The following is a 20,736-nucleotide window of genomic DNA, read 5'->3' on the forward strand; positions in this document are numbered from 1 at the left end:
GAAAAAAAGATTTAGCAGGAGGTAGGCATTTAAAATTCAATGTGGAGTGGAGCTTCATAGTTATGTGTTGATATCACGTGCCCTGTGTATTCCTCAATCATAATTTATTTAAAAAAAACACTGTTTCCATCATAATTTGTCTCGATAACTAAACTTTGACAAAAGAAAAATCCACCCGTTGAATGGATAAATTAATAGATTTTTTTTTAACAAAATGTCCCCAATATCTTCTGCTTCCACTACACTTTGTAAAGATTTATTTTGAGCGTTGCTTTTGTCGAATAAACCTGAGTCAAAGGAAACCTGCCTACAGTATTCAGATCTTTATTTCAATCATTTGCAGGACCATAGCATGTATTTTGAAGGTTGTGTCATTAATTTGAATTCCTTCAATCGGAGGCCATTATTTCAGTTTTAGAGCTGGTGCTGAATAATATTTAATACAGGTTGTAAAAAGAAAAAGAGTAGTGTGGCAGTGTCGGATGTCTCGCCACTCTGGGGGGAGGGTGAGGAGTGAACACAGGTGCCTGATTAACACCCTGATTTTGAGTATTAACACTCTGATTTTCAGAGGGCACAGGAGGGGCAACACCACTACGGCAATACCACATTTCAATTAACAACTGAGCTCGTCGTCTCCAACGATCAGGATACAGAGTGCCAATGTACCCTTGACCTGTGTGTGCTGGGGGATAGAGTAGGAGCTGAGAGAGATGGGACAGTGGGGTGTTCCTATGTTCCTATCCAGACCTGCCAGTGTCCCATAGGGGGACATGAGGGACAGGGGAGGCACAGCTGTGGAGCCAGATCGCCTGGCTGGAGCTGGGCCAGTAGTGAGGAAGAAAGGCTCTGTACCCCTATGTTCTCTCTCTCCTTTTCTTCCCTTTTTCCCCTTCCTTCTTCCTCCCACAGTCATGGCGCACCATGTGCTTGGAGAGACACTCTCTCACACAATGTTATGGGAGCAGTGCAGCTACAATCACTCAAGCACTCAAAAAAACAAATGTAGTCCTCCACAAGTCTGGTTCATCCTTTTTAGCAATTTCCAAATGCCTGAAGGTACCACATTCATCTGTACAAACAATAGTACGCAAGTATAAACACCATGGGACCACACAGCCGTCATGCCGCTCAGGAAGGAGACGCATTCTGTCTCCTAGAGATGAACGTACTTTGGTTCGAAAAGTACAAATCAATCCCAGAACATCAGCAAAGGACCGTGTGATGACGCTGGAGGAAACAGGTACAAAAGTATCTATATCCACAGTAAAATGAGTCCTATGTCGATATAACCTGAATGGCCGCTCAGCAAGGAAGAAGCCACTGCTCCAAATCCGCCATAAAAAAGCCAGACTATGGTTTGCAATTGCACATGGGGACAAAGATTGTACTTTGAGAAATGTCCTCTTGTCTGATGATACAAAAATATAACTGTTTGGCCATAATGACCATCGTTATGTTTGGAGGAAAAAGAAGGAGGCTTGCAAACCGAAGAACAAAATCTCAATCGTGAAGGACGGGGGTGGCAGCATCATGTTGTGGGGGTGCTTTGCTGCAAGAGAGACTGGTGTACAAATTATATGGCATCATGAGGCAGGAAAACTATGTGGATATATTGAAGCAACATCTCAAGACATCAGTCAGGAAGTTAAAGCTTGGTCGCAAAAGGGGTCTACCAAATGGACAATGACCCCAAGCATACTTCCAAAGTTGTGGCAAAATGGCTTAAGGACAACAAAGGCAAGGTATTGGAGTGGCCATCACAAAGCCCTGACCTCAATCCTATTGAAGATTTGTGGGCAGAATAAAAAAGTGTGTGCGAGCAAGGAGGCCTACAACCCTGACTCAGTTACACCAGCTCTGTCAGGACGAATGGGCCAAAATTCACCCAACTTATTGTGGGAAGCTTGTGGAAGGCTACCTGAAAAGTGTTGCCAAAGTTAAACAATTTAAAGGCGATACTACCTTATACTAATTGAGTGTATGTAAACTTCTGACCCACTGGGAATGTGATGAAAGAAATAAAAGCTGAAATAAATAATTCTCTCTACTATTATTGCAACATTTCACATTCTTAAAATAAAGTGGTGATCCTAACTGACCTAAAACAGGGATTTTGTTTTACAAGGATTAAATATCAGAAATTGTGAAAAACTGAGTCTAAATGTATTTGGCGAAGGTGTATGTAAACTTCCGACTTCAACTGTATCTGTAGCATTGACTTACAGTTTATTTATGGTCAACGAGGGTAGCAGTTGAAGGTGGTTGAGGATGAATGCAAAGAAAATACTTAAGGTTTAGAATGTGTATTTTCTCATAATATAATACACACATTGTAGCAGCAAGGGTAATATGAGGACATTTCACACATTTTAGCAACAGGGTAATGTGAGGAAATGTCACATATTGTAACAACAAGGGTAAAATGAGGACATTTCACACATTGTAGTAACAAGGGTAATATGAGGACATTGCACATGAATAGAGGCATACATTTTTGTTGACCTTTTGACCTGACCAGGAAAACAATGGCCTCTAGCAATAGACTGTAATGAGAGCACAGAGTGTTTCCTGAACAGGTCACTCCTGGCTACACACATGAACTTTTGAAAACAATGATAATGTGACCAACATCTCAGCAGAACTGTCTCTATTCCTCTCTGTCTCTCCAGGTGAAAAAGCTTCCCAAACACATGCGGGAGGCCCAAATCTCCACTGAGCGCACCCACCTCATCGCCGACCCCATCAAGAAGCCCCGACAACGCTACGTCCAGAAGGACGGCAAATGCAACGTTCACCACGGCAATGTGCAGGAAACCTACCGTTACCTTAGCGACCTGTTTACCACCCTGGTGGACCTGCGCTGGCGCTTCAGCCTCTTCATCTTCACTTTGGTCTATGTGGTCAACTGGCTGTTTTTCGGCCTGCTGTGGTACATCATCGCCCTGATCCGAGGGGATCTGTGGCACAGCGACGAGGAGGGCTGGACCCCCTGCGTAGAGAACCTCAACAGCTTCGTCTCTGCCTTCCTCTTCTCCATTGAGACGGAGACCACCATCGGCTACGGCTACCGCGTCATCACAGAGAAGTGCCCTGAGGGCATCATCCTGCTGCTGATCCAGGCCATCCTGGGCTCCATCGTCAACGCCATGATGGTGGGCTGCATGTTCGTGAAGATCTCCCAGCCAAAGAACCGTGCCGAGACGCTCATGTTCTCCCACAAGGCGGTGATCTCTGTGCGGGACAACAAGCTGTGTCTGATGTTCAGAGTCGGGGACCTGCGCAACTCCCACATCGTGGAGGCCTCCATCCGGGCCAAGCTGATCCGCTCACAGCAGACCAAGGAGGGGGAGTTCATCCCTCTCAACCAGACGGACATCAACATCGGTTTCGACACGGGAGACGACCGGCTCTTCCTGGTGTCCCCACTCATAATCTCCCACGAGATCAACGAGAAGAGCCCCTTTTGGGAGCTGTCCCAGGCCCAAATGGACAAGGAGGAGTTTGAGATTGTGGTCATCCTGGAGGGCATGGTTGAAGCTACAGGTACGTCCTCTTGAAACAAGGCTAATTGGTCAGCAGGACCCCTAGCCCATAGACCCTTCATGTAGACCTGAAATAATTAGATAGGCATAAGCAATATGGTAGTAGCTCCACCTTGTCTTCTGATAGGCTTGGTGGAATTGTCCAATCTTTTTGCACCTACACAAATGCGTAGGGAGTAGGGGCTAGCGAGGGGTTGTTTCTGGATTGGGCCTTGGTCAATTACATTTTAACTCTTGTCTGTTCAGTTAATCCATTGAGGTTCTTCATATTCATTGATAATGTAATATCTTTCATTCTACAAACCAGACAATTTCAAACCCACACAAACACCATTTCTAGAGGCACCATGTGGTACGGATCTGCATATAATAAATATATTCACCAACTCAGGTAAATATGGCTGTTATAAGTTTCATAAGACCATAAAAAAAATAGAAACAACACTTTTTGAGAGCATAGGTGTCACGTTGGTGTAAAGGGTCGGCAGGGAGGCGCAGGAATGCGTAATAGGGTTTTTTATTTACCCAAATTACAGCGTGCCATGTACAGGCAAGGGGACAAAGACCAAACAAACACTATAAAAATATGCAATCGCACAATGATTATCACATGGGACGAGACCCGTAATCATCTGCACAATACACGTCGGACGAAAGCCAAAACATCACAGCACAGGTACTCACCAGACCAACGGACATTGGAACAATAATTGACAGGACAATGGTGAACAAAGGGCACACTTATACAATAAAATGGGAATAGGGACCAGGTGTGCGTAATGACATTTCCGGAGGGATCCATGACGATAGGTAATATCTTGTTGCCATGATCATCCTTGTAATTTTCTACAAAGATAAATTACCACACAAAAAACAGTGGGTAGGGTCTTTAGTAGGAAGGTTGTTACAGTTATGCATATGTTTCCACATCAATACTTAGGCCCACATCTACCCTATGTTGGTGCATCAGAGAGACTTGTTTGTTCCAAAAAGGAAAAAACATTAGCTGCCTATGCTGGTCTGTGTTTGGGGAGAGGCGGTCTGTATTTGGGGAGAGGCGGTGTAATGATGAAAGCAATCGCTCCAGGGGGGTTTCAGACAGTACTGGCCTGGCCAAAGCATTATTAGCGTCTTCTCTTCTCTGGAAAGTTACCAAAAACACAAAAACACTGTTTTATACAGATGTCTAAGGATAAGAAGATTTCACTTTTTTCTCTTGCAACATTTAAATTCAAGCTGTAAAAGGCCTGTCCTTTGCCTAATGAGGGGCAGATGCCGAAGTTGCGTCCCAGAGACTTTTTAATTAATTACATTCATGAGATCCCCCAGCTAGCTTCCTGATAGCCTTGGAAATCCTTGTATGGAATATTGATTGAGGAAATCTGCTTATTTATCATAGTAGCACAGGGATTGTAGACACTTGTAGAGTCCTGGCTTCCTTATTTGCTTGTCCTAATATATTCCTGTGGTGTATTATTTCACTCATAAACACTGTACGTGCAAGCCTTACGCATCGTATACTGGCAGGTTATAATGCACTGATCTCAATACGATGCATTATACGGGTCACTTGCTACTTTATTCAGTAGGGTCATGCTTTTTCTTCCTAGTGAATGCAAACACTTTTTTTAAGAAAGGAGAAACAAGGCACTCTTCGTGTAATTACAATGCCTTTATTTGTATGGCATGTTCAATGGAATAAGACTCCTGAACAAGTACTATTTGCAATGTGTCGTCGTCCCCAACCCCTCTTTTGCGTTGCTGCTACTCTGTTTATCATCTATGCATAGTTACTTTAACTATACATTCATGTAGATATTACCTCAATTAGCCCAACTAACCGGTTTCCCCGCACATTGGCTACCAGGACTATTTGCAATGTGTCCCACCACCCCCCACCCGCCAGCCCCTCTTTTACGCTGCCGCTACTTTCTGTTAATCATCTATGCATAGTCATTTTAACTATACCTACATGCACATATTACCTCAATGAGCCCAACTAACCGGTGCCCCCGCACATTGACTCTGTACCGGTACCACCTGTATATAGCCTCGCTTCTGTTATTTTCACTGTCATTTTACATTTTTTGAATTTCTTTACTTATCTGTTGTTTACCTAATACCTATATTTTTACATAAAAATTGCACTGTTGGTTAAAGGCTTGTAAGTAAGCGTTTCACTGTAAGGTCTACATTTCTGTAACCTAGGTAACCACATGTAACCATAAGAGGACAAGTACATTAGTGGCTAGATTTTTCAACAGTGAATTGGTGACTCCGGGATGCTGGCCTTCTAGGCAGAGTTGCAAAGAAAAGGCCATTTCTCAGACTGGACAATAAAAAGAAAAGATTAAGATGGGCAAAAGAACACAGAGAAACTCTGAGACTGGTGTTTTGTGTGTACTATTTAATGAAGCTGCCAGTTGAGGACTTGTGGGGCGTCTGTTTCTCAAACTAGACACTAATGTACTTTTCCTCTTGCTCAGTTGTGCACTGGGGTCTTCCACTCCTCTTTCTATTCTGGTTAGAGCCAATTTGTGCTGTTCTGTGAATAATGGGTCTCTGTACACTTGTGTAAATATTCCATTAAAAATCAGCCATATCCAGCTACAATAGTCATTTACAACATTAACAATATCATCACTGTATTTATGATAAATTTTATGTTATTTTAATGGACAAAATATGTGCTTTTCTTTCAAAAACAAGGGCATTTCTAAGTGACCCCAAACCTTTGAATGGTAGTGTACATATTAGTATTCTTATATACAGTAGAAAGAGGATGGGAGCTGTGCTACAAGTTGTCTTTAAAAAATGTAAAAATAAACATGCTTTTTGCCTGAGTACCCTCTTGCGGCAGAGCATTTCACAATGGCATGGCTCTATAAATAACTGAGCAACTCATTAAATCTGGTTTTGGTTTGGGTACCATGAAGAAACCCATTGTGGTATGTCTGTTTGAAGTGTATGCAGGTAGCCTAGTGGTTAAGAGGTTTGGGCAAGTAACTTAAAATCGTTGGTTTGAATCTCTGAGCAGACTAGGTGGAAAATGTGTCGATGTGCCCTTGAGCAAGACTCTTAACTATCACGCCCTGATCTGGTGTCGCCCATTATCCCGTGTACTTATATCTGTGTTCTCTATTTGTCTGTTGCCAGTTCGTCTTGTTTGTCAAGCTTACCAGCGTGTGTCCTGTCAGCTCCTGTTTTTCCCAGCCTCTCTTTTTCTCACCCTCCTGGTTTTTGACCCTTGCCTGTCCTGACCCTGAACCCTCCCGCCTGACCACTCTGCCTGCCCCTGACCCTGAGCCAACCTGCTGTCTTGTATCTTTGCCCTTATCTGAATTTCCGACTTCTGCCTGACCTGACCCTGAGCCTGCCTGCCGTCCGGTACCTTAGCTCTGTTGCTGTAATAAACTCTGCCTGCCCACCCCCTCCCAGGATGCTTTAATGGAGAGTCGGGCACCTGTCAGGCGTTTCTAGCTCAGTGTGCCCTCATTTTTGAGCTTCAGCCCTCCTCCTTCCCATCAGGCTATCTTGGAGAGATCCATCTCATTATGCTGATGTCCGGGATGACTCTCACCTGGGCTACTGCTGTATGGGAACAGCAGCCGGCCATATGTGTTAGTCTGGAGGAATTCTTGACAGAGGACAAGAAGTTTTTCACTCCCCGTTCTCCAGGAGAGAAGCTGCACGGAGGCTAATCCAGCTTTGGCAGGGCTCCTGCAGTGTGGCTGACTATGCTGTGGATTTCCGCACGTTGGCAGCGGAGAATGCTTGGAACCAGGAAGCACTGTTTGATATGTTCCTGCACTTCGTTTTGGAGGAGGTCAAGTACGAGTTTGCTGCTTGGGAGTTACCTATGGATCTCGATTCCCTCATCGCATTGACCATCTGAATCGATGGGCGACTACGGGAATGACGGAGGGAGAGGAAATTCAATTTTGCACGCCCAGGGAACCCACCTTGCCTCCAAGTCAACCCGGAAGCTCCCGACTGTCTCATTGCTGAGAGGACCAAAGTCTTCCTGACCTGCCCCGAGGGTCACCGCTTCCTGAGCCTATGCCACTAGGCAGTGCAGGGCTGTTACCAGTGGAACGGCAATACAGGACTGACACAAAGAGTTGTCTGTATTGCGGGACTCTTGGTCATTTCGTATCCTCTTGTCCTCTAAAGAAGCCAGGCTCACCGACTTTTTTGGAAGCTACCCTGCGTCCGAGCTGAACATCCCCACTCAGCCCCTCTCTATTCCCATGGATGTTAGAGCACTGGACGGGCGCTCTATAGGCCGAGTCACCCACAACACCACTTCCATCCACCTACGGATGTCAGGGAACCACAGCGAGGCTATCCAGTTCCTGCTCATCAAGTCCCCTCTGATTCTCATGGTATTGGGATTATCCTGGCTCCAATGACACAATCCCCTCATTCACTGGTCTACTGGTGCTATCATGTGCTGGAGCCCGTTCTGCCACGGCCATTGCCTGAAGTCTGCACAACCTGCCCCGGGACGTCTTCCTGGGGGTTCGGAAGGTGCCCCAGACATCTCAGCCATTCCTGCGGAGCACCAGGACCTCTGGGAGGTGTTCAGCAAGGCCCGGGCCACGTCGCTTCCGCCCCACTGATCCTATGACTGCAGGATTGACCTTCTATCTAGCACCATTTCTCCCCGGGGAAGTCTTTAATCTCTTTCGGGACCGGAGACCAAGGCTATGGATAACTACATTGGGGACTCCCTAGCTGCTGGATTTATCCGTCCCTCTTCCTCTCCCGCCGGAGCAGGCTTCTTCTTTGTGGAGAAAATGAACAAGACCCTACCCCAAACTGAGCAAATGGGGGACAAGGGCCTTGGTCAGGGAGGTGACTAAGAACCTGATGGTCACTCTGACAGAGCTCTGGAGTCCTTCTGCGGAGATGGGAGCAAAGTACAGAGAAATCCTTGATGAATACCTGCTCCAGAGTGCTCAGGACCTCAGACTGGGATGAAGGTTCACATTCCAGTAGGACAATGACACTAAGCACACAGCCAAGACAACGAAGGAGTGGCTTCGGGACAAGTCTATGAATGTCCTTAAGTGGCCCAGCTAGAGCCCGGACTTGAACCTGATCAAACATCTCGATCAAACATCTCTAGAGAGACCTGAAAATAGCTGTGCATCCAACCTGACAGAGCTTGAGTGGATTTGCAGAGAAGAATGGGAGAAACTGTAGCATCATACCCAAGAAGACTCGAGGCTGTAATCGTTGCCAAAGGTGCTTCAACATTCAGACCCCTACTGAGTAAAGGGTCTGAATACTTATGTAAATGTGATATTTCCTTTTTTTTATAGATTTGCAAAAATTTCTAAAAAACAGACTTTGCTTCATTATTATTGGGTATTGTGTGTAGATTGATGAGGGGTGGAAAACAATATAATCAAATTTAGAATTTAGATAATGCTGTAACGTAATAAAATGTGGAAAAAATCAAGGGGTCTGAATACTTTCTGAATGCTCTGTATCTCTCCCCATCTTGTAAATACAGTGTAAATGCAGTGACTACAAGAAATACATAGTAGCATAATTAGGAATATTTTCATCGGTGGACAGAGGATTTTCAGTTTACGTTTCATATTCCCCTATTTTTAAAATACAGAAATCTCCAACCTCTAATTTGATCTGGCATGGCTTTTCATGCATCTGAACATTTCTGCTCTAGTTCTTTTAGGATTTTTATTTATTTCATTTTTCTTCCCATACCACAAGTAGTCAACCCTCACACTCACACCGTGCCTGATGCCTAGACTCAGGCAGTAAATGGCATCGCTTTCCTCTTGACCAGTAGGAGCATGCCATGATGGGCCCATGTCGTCATGTCAATCACTGGTCGTTGAGTAATCCCTCCTCCACTATGTTATGATACTAAAGGGGTCTTACACAAGCAATCACAAGCGTTTCTCACAGGAATTAACAGAAGGACCTCTCCTGACCTGGGAATTGTGGCCTTCAATCATTTTGCATTAAATGTTGTTCATCTGCAGGAGAGGAAATCAATATGGTCGGCTCTTGCTAATGACATTGATTTTGTGGACTTTGTGTAAATTACAAAGTACTGCATCTGACGAATGGCCCAAGTGATCAGTCATCTTGGTGTCGGCTATAAGCCAGAGAAAGCATAAGCCTACAACTCTCACTGTTGGATCGAAGCCCACAGTACCTGGACTGGGTAATGATAGCTCACTTTCGATTCGTTACTCAGAGTTAACAACCAGTGGATGTATTATAAGGTCAAAGACACCATTACAGTAACCCCCATGCTGCAGCAACTTTTGAATTTATGTCCACACTTGTCATTGTAAATGTATGAGTTTGTTATTCTGCTCTATTATGGCTAGATAGCTTCTAGATGGGGTACATTCTCTGCTGTAGTGCTAAATTACTAGACTTGTACTGTAGTTAAATGTGCTGTTGTCACACCCTGGTCAAAGTATTTTGTGTTTTTCTTCATTTATTTGGTCAGGCCAGGGTGTGGCATGGGTTTTTGTATGTGGTGTGTTTTGTATTGGGATTGTAGCTTAGTGGGGTGTTCTAGATAAGTCTATGGCTGTCTGAAGTGGTTCTCAATCAGAGGCAGGTGTTTATCGTTGTCTCTGATTGGGAACCATATTTAGGCAGCCATATTCTTTGAGTGTTTGGTGGGTGATTGTCCTATTGTCCTTATGTCTGTTGTGTATTAGCTGGCACGAGTATTAGGCTGTTTCAGTTTTCGTTACGTTTATTGTTTTTGTAGTGTTTGTATTTGGATTCGTGTTGATTCAGTTTATTAAACATGGATCGCAATCTACACGCCGCATTTTGGTCTGACTCTCCTTCACACCTAGAAAACCGTAACAGCGGTTGTAATGATTTGAATGAATAGTGGAATCATCTGGATGGTTCGTGGGATCCATTCCTACAGCCCCCAATGCAAAACACATATCCATCTCTTGAAGTACAGTAAACTGCCCTTTTCGTGTACCATTTTTGCACCGTGGACATGTATCGCCCTGCAGCAAGCATCTGATTGCATAAGCATAATCTCATTGACAAAAATAAAATCTGACATTTGCTTATATCACTGACAACCTACCACCCTGAAGATAAAAAAACACAGTCAGCCACTTATACCACTGACAAATGTAATTTCTCTCACCTTCAGCATTTCAGATAATTAGAAAACAAGATGATGATTTATCTTGTCAAAGTACATTATATCCATGTCTTTGTCAATGCAACAGCAACAGATATAAAGGGAATACATCAAATGGTCTTGTAAGGTACTCTGATTACCATTCTCTCAGCACATTATTAATATGGCAGTACACTGTTTATTAGAACCTGCTTCAAATACAATATCACAAATCAACATCTTATGAGACCCTCTACCATTTACAATTCAAGCCTAGCTAAGCGAATAAGCTTATTTTTTAATCCTTCTTGACAAACTGAACAGAAAACACACATTGGCAGGTATTGCAATGTACAAGAGAAAACAAGTTGTTTTGTGTCCCCGTGCAGCCTGCATCGTGTTACCAGCCGTCATTCTGTGTGTGTGTGTGTGTGTGTGTGTGTGTGTGTGTGTGTGTGTGTGTGTGTGTGTGTGTGTGTGTGTGTGTGTGTGTGTGTGTGTGTGTGTGTGTGTGTGTGTGTGTGTGTGTGTGTGTGTGTGTGGGTGTATGTGTCACTGTCGTACCGGACAGCCCCTGCACAGCAGGGGGCCCACGAGCCTTTCATCAACGTCTATTATTATTTTGTTTTTTAAATCATTTTGATAGTAACCCTCCAAGAAGTCATTCATAAAACTTTTTAATATCCATATGTACTAGGAAGCTAAGTGTTTGTTTCTTGGGCTTCAGGAATGTGACTGGAAAAGTGCCTTAGGCCTTGAAAGTGATTTTGTTTCATTTTCAGACTGAGAGCCTAATGCTTCTTAGGTAGTTCTTTATCATGTTTTGTTTAGAAAACAATCTCCCTGTAGAAGTTACAGGGATGGTGAAAACAGCAGGATTGCAGTAGCACCATCAGGGAAACTGGGTAGAAGGGAGTTGTGCTTAGATTTGCACCATGTTTAGTTGAGCATCTCATTCTCTTTAATTGCTGGCCTCAACACGTTATGGAAAGAGATAAACTGTATAGGAAGCTCTGGGGACAGGTTGTCTGGACACGGGACAGCCGATGAATTAGCAGATGCAAGGAGGTTATCATACTTAGTGGACAACAGTTCTTGAGGGCTTGATTTCATTCATACTGGTGAACCAGTGTTTGAATTGTGTGGTTGCAAATATCAATAGTCCCTTATCTCTGGTATATCTTGGGATGCATTATTCAACACTAAGTTTAAATTGTGTGCAGTGCAGTGGACATAGGCCTATGATGTCTCAGGAAAGACTCTCTGGGTTGGCAATACTCAGTATAGTCTTGCGCACAACCTTTAACCAGTGGTGAAAACATTTGCACACAAAAAAGCAAGTTGGATTTAATTTAATGTAATTTAAATTACCTTGATTATTGCAGCCCATTTGTGTAGGCTATTAGCCAGACAAAACCCACTAAATTCAACAATTAATAGTGGTTGAAAATATCATCAAGCCGACTAATTTTTTCCACAGTTAGGCTATTTTATATGTAATTTTTATAAAACGTTTATAAATAGCAGCTAAATAGCAGCTAAATATGGTATATAAAGTAGCTATAGATAGTACACATTATAATGAAACAATCCCTAGTAAGCTAATATTTTGAGGGTGGACTGACTATATTATTTGGTCCAGAGAAACTGTGTTAACCAGTGCTGTGTGTGCATGTGTGCATGTGTGCCCGCGTACGAGCGTTCCATTGTGTCAGCTGAACTCACTGCAGCACACACACAGCTCTTTAGATAAAAATAGCCAGAGGAACCCTGGCCTTGAGGTGATGGCCAGTGTTTTAAAGGGGACAGCAACACATTCCAGTGTTCTATAGACTCCCAGGCTTAAGAGCGATCCAGGTCCAGTATGTGGGTGAATGGGCTCTGTTGTGCTGCTGCTGCTGGATGCTAAATGAATGCTGCAGAGAGGTGACATCTCTCTCCCACACACGCCTCTTCAAGCTTGATGGCCCTGAGAAGTGACTGTGGATGGGGATGGAGAGGAGGGGTGTGTAGAGACCCCCGTGGTGTAGTGTCCATGGATTCTTCCAATCCCAACTCTGAGAAGAGCTGTTGAAAAACAGTGGTGAACAATATGCACTGGTTTACTTCAAAGTCATTTTTTAAAATGTGGAATATACAGTATTTTTGTGTTTAATCACAAGTAAGAATGCCCTGCTGATAATGATGTAGCTAGTGGAGCTGCTACGCCCAAAGACCCTAGTCATCAAAGAGCTTCCTGTTGTGTTTATTGTTGCCTACATGCACTGCTATTGTTTTTAATGTTCTCAGAAGAGTTGGGGGATGAAACAATTTCACCTTATTTATAGACCAAATATGGCTGTTTTATTTCTTTATCCAACATCTTTGTTGTTGTGTAAATGTTGAAATCTATATAAAGATGTCCTTGGTTACGCATGGCTTTAAAAGAGGGAAGAAACTTAGTCCTAGGGATATGAAAGGGAGGGAGGGTGGGGAGAGAAATAAAATACAGTTTTGTCAGTTTACTGAAAATTCTTCCCCAAAATCTCTTCTTCTGTGCTATTTCAAAGAAGAGCACGTCAAACTTAAAAAATAATTACTAACAGATTCATGAATATGTAAAATATATTATATTGTTGTTGTATTATGTAACAAAATGTAACATTTGCATGATATAATCACATATAGTTTACTCATGTCGTCCAGACACATTTGTATAATGCACACTCAGCCCACATATAATTCACATGTTAACCTAGATTTTGAAATTGTAAGGAAAAACATCCGTTGTACATTATAAGGTGGGTTTAATGCTTAATTTGAAACATGAACAAACACTGGTTTCAGAGTCAACCAACTAGGTTTCAGAGCATTTTGGTTTATTCTGTACGTAATTTGTGGATGTCCACCACACATTTCATATATGTCACGAGTTACAATCCATATTATACAGCATGTTATAAATTTACTGAACGTACAATATGTAACCATTTTTTAAAATGTATAATATGGTATAGACATAGTATATAGTATGTGCATAGTCACTTTACACCTACCTACATACAGTGGGGAGAATAAGTATTTGATACACTGCCGATTTTGCAGGTTTTCCTACTTACAAAGCATGTAGAGGTCTGTAATTTTTATCATAGGTACACTTCAACTGTGAGAGACGGAATCTAAAACAAAATCCAGAAAATCACATTGTATGATTTTTAAGTAATTAATTAGCATTTTATTGCATGGCATATGTATTTGATCACCTACCAACGAGTAAGAATTCCGGCTCTCACAGACCTGTTAGTTTTTCTTTAAGAATCCCTCCTGTTCTCCACTCATTACCTGTATTAACTGCACCTGTTTGAACTCGTTACCTGTATAAAAGACACCTGTCCACACACTCAATTAAACAGACTCCAACCTCTCCACAATGGCCAAGACCAGAGAGCTGTGTAAGGACATCAGGGACAGTTAGCCTAGTGGTTAGAGCGTTGGACTAGTAATCAAAAGGTTGCAAGATTAAATCCCCGAGCTGACAAGGTAAAAATCGGTCATTCTGCCGCTGAACAAGGCAGTTAACCCACTGTTCCTAGACCGTCATTGCAAATAAGAATTTGTTCATAACTGACTTGCCTAGTTAAATAAAATATAAACATTTGAGTCAATTGGAAGTGTACCTGTGGATGTACTTTGCTTGACATCAAGGGAAAATCAAAAGAAATCAGCCAAGACCTCAGAAAACAAATTGTAGACCTCCACAAGTCTGGTTCATCCTTGGGAGCAATTTCCAAATGCCCGAAGGTACCACGTTCATCTGTACAAACAATAGTACGCAACTATAAGCACCATGGGAGCACACAACCGTCATACCGCTCAGTAAGGAGACGCGTTCTGTCTCCTAGAGATGAACGTACTTTGTTGCGAAAAGTGCAAATCAATCCCAGAACAACAGCAAAGGACAGTGTGAAGATGCTGGAGAAAACAGGTACAAAAGTATCTATATCCACAGGTAAATGAGTCCTATATCGACATAACCTGAAAGGCCGCTCAGGCAGGAAGAAGCCAATGCTCCAAAACCGGCATAAAAAGCCAGACTACGGTTGGCAACTGCACACGGGGACAAAGATTGTACTTTTTGGAGAAATGTCCTCTGGTCTGATGAAACAAAAATAGAACTGTGTGGTCGCAAAATGGGTCTTCCAAATGGACAATGACCCCAAGCATTCTTCCAAAGTTATGACAAAATGGCTTAAGCACAACAAAGTCAAAGTATTGGAGTGGCCATCACAAAGCCCTGACCTCAATCCCATAGAAATTTGTGGGCAGAACTGAAAAAGCTTGTGTGAGCAACGAGGCCTACAAACCTGATCCTGTTACACCAGCTCTGTCAGGAGGAATGGGCCAAAATTCACCCAACTTAATGTGGGAAGCTTGTGGAAGCTTACCTGAAACAGTTGACCCAAGTTAAACAATTTAAAGGCAATTCTACCAAATACTAATTGAGTGTATGTAAATGTGGAAATGTGATGAAAGAAATAAAAGCTGAAATTAATAATTATCTATACTATTATTCCTACATTTTGTCACGCCCTGACCTTAGAGATCCTTTATTCTCTATTTTGGGTTACGTTGGGGTGTGACACCTGAAACCCCACCTCTTCAAGGAATACCTAGGATAGGATAATCCTTCTCACCCCCCCCCCCCTCCTTAAATGATTTAGATGCACTATTGTAAAGTGGCTGTTCCACTGGATGTCAGAAGGTGAATTCACCAATTTGTAAGTCGCTCTGGATAAGAGCGTCTGCTAAATGACTTAAATGTCAAATGTAAATGACTAGGGTGGGCATTCTAGTTTCATTATTTCTAGGTTGGCCTGGTATGGTTCCCAATCAGAGGCAGCTGTCTATCGTTGTCTCTGATTGGGGATCATACTTAGATTGTAAGGGATTTCTTCCATTGACGGAGAGGCGGACCAAAGCGCAGCGTGGTTACTTTGATTCATGTTTTAATAAATCACTTAACATGAACAAACTTACAAAAACAAGAAATGTGAAAACCCCAAATCGTGCTATCTGGTGCAGACACAGAGACAGGAATAATCACCCACAAACACACAGTGAAACCCAGGCTACCTAAGTATGATTCTCAATCAGAGACAACTAATGACACCTGCCTCTGATTGAGAACCATACTAGGCCGAAACATAGAAATACACAAAATATAGAACAAACAAACATAGACTGCCCACCCAACTCACGCCCTGACCATACTAAATAAAGACAAAACAAAGGAAATAAAGGTCAGAACGTGACATAGACAGCCTTTTCCCATCTGTTTGTTGTGGGATCTTGTTTTTGTGTAGTGCCTCTGAGCACTGCATTTGCTTCACGTTTCCTTACTCTTTATTGTTTTTGTGAGTTTCATTGAATAAACATGTGGAACTCCACGCACGCTGCGCCTTGGTCCGTTAATTCTACAAACGCTCATGACACATTTCACATTCTTAAAATAAAGTGGTGATCGTAATTGACCTAAGACAGGGAATTTTTACTAGGATTAAATGTCAGGAATTATGAAAAAAATGTGTTTAAATGTATTTGGCTAAGGTGCATGTTATTTTATTGTATTACTTTTTACTTTAGTTTATTTAGTAAAAATGTTATTAATACTATTTCTTGAACTGCATTGTTGGTTAAGGGTAAGTAAGTATTTCCTGTTGTATTCGGTGCATGTGTCATAACATTTGATTTGATTTGATGGTTAAAATTTGCGAAATGGTATGTATGATATGTTACAAATTCTAGCTAGGTGGCTAGGTGGCTAACGTTAGCAACCTTTGTTTTTGCCTTAAGTAATCATCTGTCTTATGTAACCATACCAAACGTAGCATATCATACTAATTTGAGTGTCCCGGAAGTACCTTTGCTATGTTACTTCTTGTCTATAAGACCAGGCTGAGTCAACAGGACCATATCGCATCTTTCTATCCTTCCCATAGAACAGACAGTGTTTGTCTTCTTCTTCCCACTCAGAGTAATGGATTTACTATGCCCTGATGTAATCACAGCAGGAGTGTAGCAGGCTCCTGAAGATGCTGTTATTTAGCACTAGATCGCAGCAGATAGGTGGGTCTTTTTTTTCCCCAACAGACCAAGAGATGTTTATTCAGTGATTCACCAAGAAAAAATGATCCTATGCCAGTTCCCTAAAGAAGCAGTTGGCTTCTCAGATCAATTGATTGTCTATCAAGGACACTGTGTGCTGTCAATTACCATGAGGACCCTCCAGTGTTCACCCCTACCAAAAAAAAAGAGCAGCTGATTAAGTGGAACTGATAAAAATGGCTTTAAAGTTGTTTTATTGTCCAACCAAATTAGTTGTAGGCAGATCACTGGATATGTGGTTATTTGTTGTCTTATTTTTTATTCATATTGACCCTGACCTGTGACATGACCTTTGACCTTGGTACATCCACTGGAATACTTTTCAATTCCATTTTGTTTTGACACCAATTTATGTTCATATATTTATTTGTATATGTCTGTCAGTTTCATATAGTTTGATACTTGTATCAGCAAAGAACAATCAATAATGCCAAGGTAAACCATAGACACTGCAGCCCAAAGCTTGGTGAAACCAAGGTAAAAGGCAGTAACTGACGTAAGTGACGAGCCCCCCCCCCCACATTTACTCCATAACACAACACAATGGAGGCAGGATATTTGTCCACATGATAAAGCATGATTTAAATGTATGAAAATGTTTTGCCCATTTGCCCATTTGCTTGGTAGGGCAGTATATGCTACATACTCATTTTGGATAGATACTGTATTCCCCATCAATTAAGTTGGACACTACAGCAGGCTGTATGGTTAGTGAGATCTAACTTACAATGCTTTGTAGAGCACACTTTGGATTCCTATCAAGTTATGAGACAGATTCTCCAGAGGTATGGACATTAGCATAGACACACAGAGAATCCCAGGAGGAACATATCTTCTTGGACCTCTCAGTCCTGATGCTCCTCATATCTTATTCTCACTGATCCTCCCTGTTTGTTGATCCTGAGACCTCAGACCATTATTGACTCTGGAGTTGAGTGTTGTTTGTGAATAATTTACTATTCCTCTTCCTCCCTCCATCTGGCTCTCCCTTTCTGTGTGTGTGTGTGTGTGTGTGTGTGTGTGTGTGTGTGTGTGTGTGTGTGTGTGTGTGTGTGTGTGTGTGTGTGTGTGTGTGTGTGTGTGTGTGTGTGTGTGTGTGTGTGTGTGTGTGTGTGTGTGTGTGTGTGTGCGTCTGTGTGTGTGCACGTGTGATCGCGTCTGTGTGTGTTAACAGGGATGACCTGCCAGGCCCGGAGCTCTTATCTGGACAAAGAGGTGTTGTGGGGCTGGCGTTTCACCCCGGTCCTGTCTCTGGAGAAGGGCTTCTACGAGGTGGACTACAACAGCTTCCACGACATCTATGAGACCAACACTCCATCATGCAGTGCTAAAGAGCTAGCCGCTACACTACGAGAGGGCCAGCTGCTCCCCACGCTCTCTTCGCTGACGCCCGAGCCCCCCAAACCCTACACCCTGGAACCCCTGTCCACCCACAACCCACTCACCAAAGAGGTCGACAAGGGGGAGGAAGGGGAGAGGGGAGAGATCAACGGCTCGGCTGCAGCTCTGGAAGACCAGCCCGGACTGGACTGACTACTTCAGATAAGCCAAACCAGAGACAAAGTTACTAAAGACTGTGCCTCATTTAGTCAATGGCCAGCTTGTTCCATTGCATTGCTTGGATATAAAAGATCCCCCCTCCCCATGCAATAATTCTCTAGAGTGTCAATCTGTAGTATATATTTGTTTTGCAGACACAAATACACACAAACAAACACACACATGCACAATTATACAAACACATAATACACATAATATGCTCCAGATTGGTTGTATTGTCTTTTTATATTTGAGGCGACCACATATTTCCATTACAGTAGTAATAGCTCAAGTGATATACTGTATAACCTGAAGTGGAACAGGTAGCCATGACGAACGAATATCACAGCTTACAAATGATCCAATATCCTAAATTTAGAGATTATTGATTCCGCTTCCGACAGAATATGTGCGGACCAGATCATTATCTTCAATCCCATCACGCTTTGTTATTACAGTACTCCACTATGGAATCTCTTAACTGAAGGCAATATGTACGCAGCCGCGCTTTAGCCCTCCTTCGTACCTGTAGGCAGGAAGTAGAGCTCAGCTCAGTTCAGCTCGCCGCTATAGGTCAAGCGCTGTCTCTTTGTCCAATCACCCTCGTATTTTGTCCAATCTCCCTTGCGGTTCCACTGTCATGCTTAATCGCTTTACGTGTGACGAATATACTAGAGCAAAACAAAGAACCCAGAGAGCCCCTCAGTATTGGACCCAGAGGAACGGGCAGTACCTCATTTTGATATTCATGATACATAAGCACAAGCCCTGTGACCCTGATATGCCCCCCTTCCCTCCATCCCTGTCACCCCTCCTGCCCCTGACTGGTGCATATTTTAGTGCATGGTGTTGAGTATAGGCTGCTGATGATACAAGCAGGTTTTTAATGATATGTACGCTCATAAGTATTTCTTCCCTGCACTGTGACATAAGCTTTTTGTGCTATTCGTCTTATTTCACCTTTGGTTAGTTCTGTTTAAATCAAATCTAAATAAAATGCAATTGTATTGGTCGCGTACACAGATTTTGCAGATGTCCAGATTCAGTTTTATTCTACCCATAGTCCTGGTCTGGACTCAGCTAGCTACTGTTGTCTGCTTGAGAGAGTGTCTGACTCTGTCGCTTGTCCTGTGTGTCACATTTTCTACAGTTTTCTTTTGAGGATGTGTATGACAGAGCTTGCATGATAATGAACTGTCCCCTCGACATAGCAAGTTTAATACACTGCTAATAATACAGGGTATTTTCTAGGCATGCAAACTACAATGAACAATTTCTACAGATATTGTAAACCAATATATTGATGATAGCGAAGATGACAAATCTCTTAAATTGAACCCTTCTCCCCCTTCTATAACATTTATTTGCATTTCTCCAAAGACTTGTCCCATCAATGTATTTTATTTCACTGTGACATTGTAGCATCATATTTATGCCATTTGCATAAAGATCCTTTATCATTAGAGAAAATAACTTCTCCCATAGGTGGAATGTCATCTGTTTTATGTGTGTTCTCATTGGAATAAACCTAATATGGCCAAAAGCACAGTACAGTATGTTTCTGTTAGAGAACCGTGCGCGTGTGTGTGCACGTTTATGTGGGTGTCTGACTGTCTGCGTGTGTGTGTGTGTTTGTTAGTTTGTTAATTGATTTAGTCCTCTGTAAGTATGTGTGGTTAGGAGTTATTTTCCTGACAGAAAGAGCTAGTGGAAGTGAGAGTATACAGCACAAGCTGCTGCGTGAGCAAGTCCTGATTTCACCCAAGGCTCTGTAAAATAGTTAAGATTTTTACACATGCTACCTGACAACTGGATTAGAGGTGCATCGAATCATGAGAAACAGACTTAAGCAACCATTTGTAATTGGTGTGGAACAATCTCATCTTGCACAGAAGCTCTGGGCACAAACACACTACTAAGCACAGGCAGCTGGTAGAGAATAATGATACAGTACAAACAAGAAATAGAAATCCAAGGCAATGTATGAATTTAGTACCGTCTGTACTGTAAATACAGCATGCATTGAACCACCATTTTTTGTATGACTGCCAAGAACTATGTGGGTGATACAGTTCTTCTGTCATCATTATTGACCAAAAACATAATGTCATAGGGTACCAGGGAAAGGAGCCAAATCCTGGCTATATTATTCCCAGCTTATTCACTGTTGCCTTTCTAAATGATTTCCGATTGAGTAAGAATCCCTGGTAACAGAAATAGCTATACTCACCACCCAGCAGTGTAACACCGTCTCTGAGTCAGCTTCTTCAGTGTATTGGGAGATTGTTTTCCCCTGAAATGGCCTGCCAAGCGATTATGAAGATATCACAGCTATTAACAGTGAACAGACCCATCACAAAAGTC

The 20,736-nt window shown here is 42.5% G+C and overlaps 1 protein-coding gene across 1 annotated transcript in view; it reads left to right on the top strand.

Moving 5' to 3' along the window:
• LOC135546545 (G protein-activated inward rectifier potassium channel 4-like) overlaps window positions 1–19,913 on the top strand; it is a 34,697-nt gene extending 14,784 nt beyond the window's left edge. The window contains exons 3-4 of the mRNA XM_064975057.1: window positions 2,673–3,546; window positions 18,008–19,913. Coding sequence (XP_064831129.1) covers window positions 2,673–3,546; window positions 18,008–18,366 — 1,233 coding nt within the window. The 3' untranslated portion in view covers window positions 18,367–19,913. The remainder of the gene's footprint in view (window positions 1–2,672; window positions 3,547–18,007) is intronic.
• Window positions 19,914–20,736: the final 823 nt, after the last annotated feature.

The sequence above is a fragment of the Oncorhynchus masou genome, chromosome 9 (assembly GCF_036934945.1).
Source record: "Oncorhynchus masou masou isolate Uvic2021 chromosome 9, UVic_Omas_1.1, whole genome shotgun sequence".
NCBI lineage: Eukaryota > Metazoa > Chordata > Actinopteri > Salmoniformes > Salmonidae > Oncorhynchus > Oncorhynchus masou.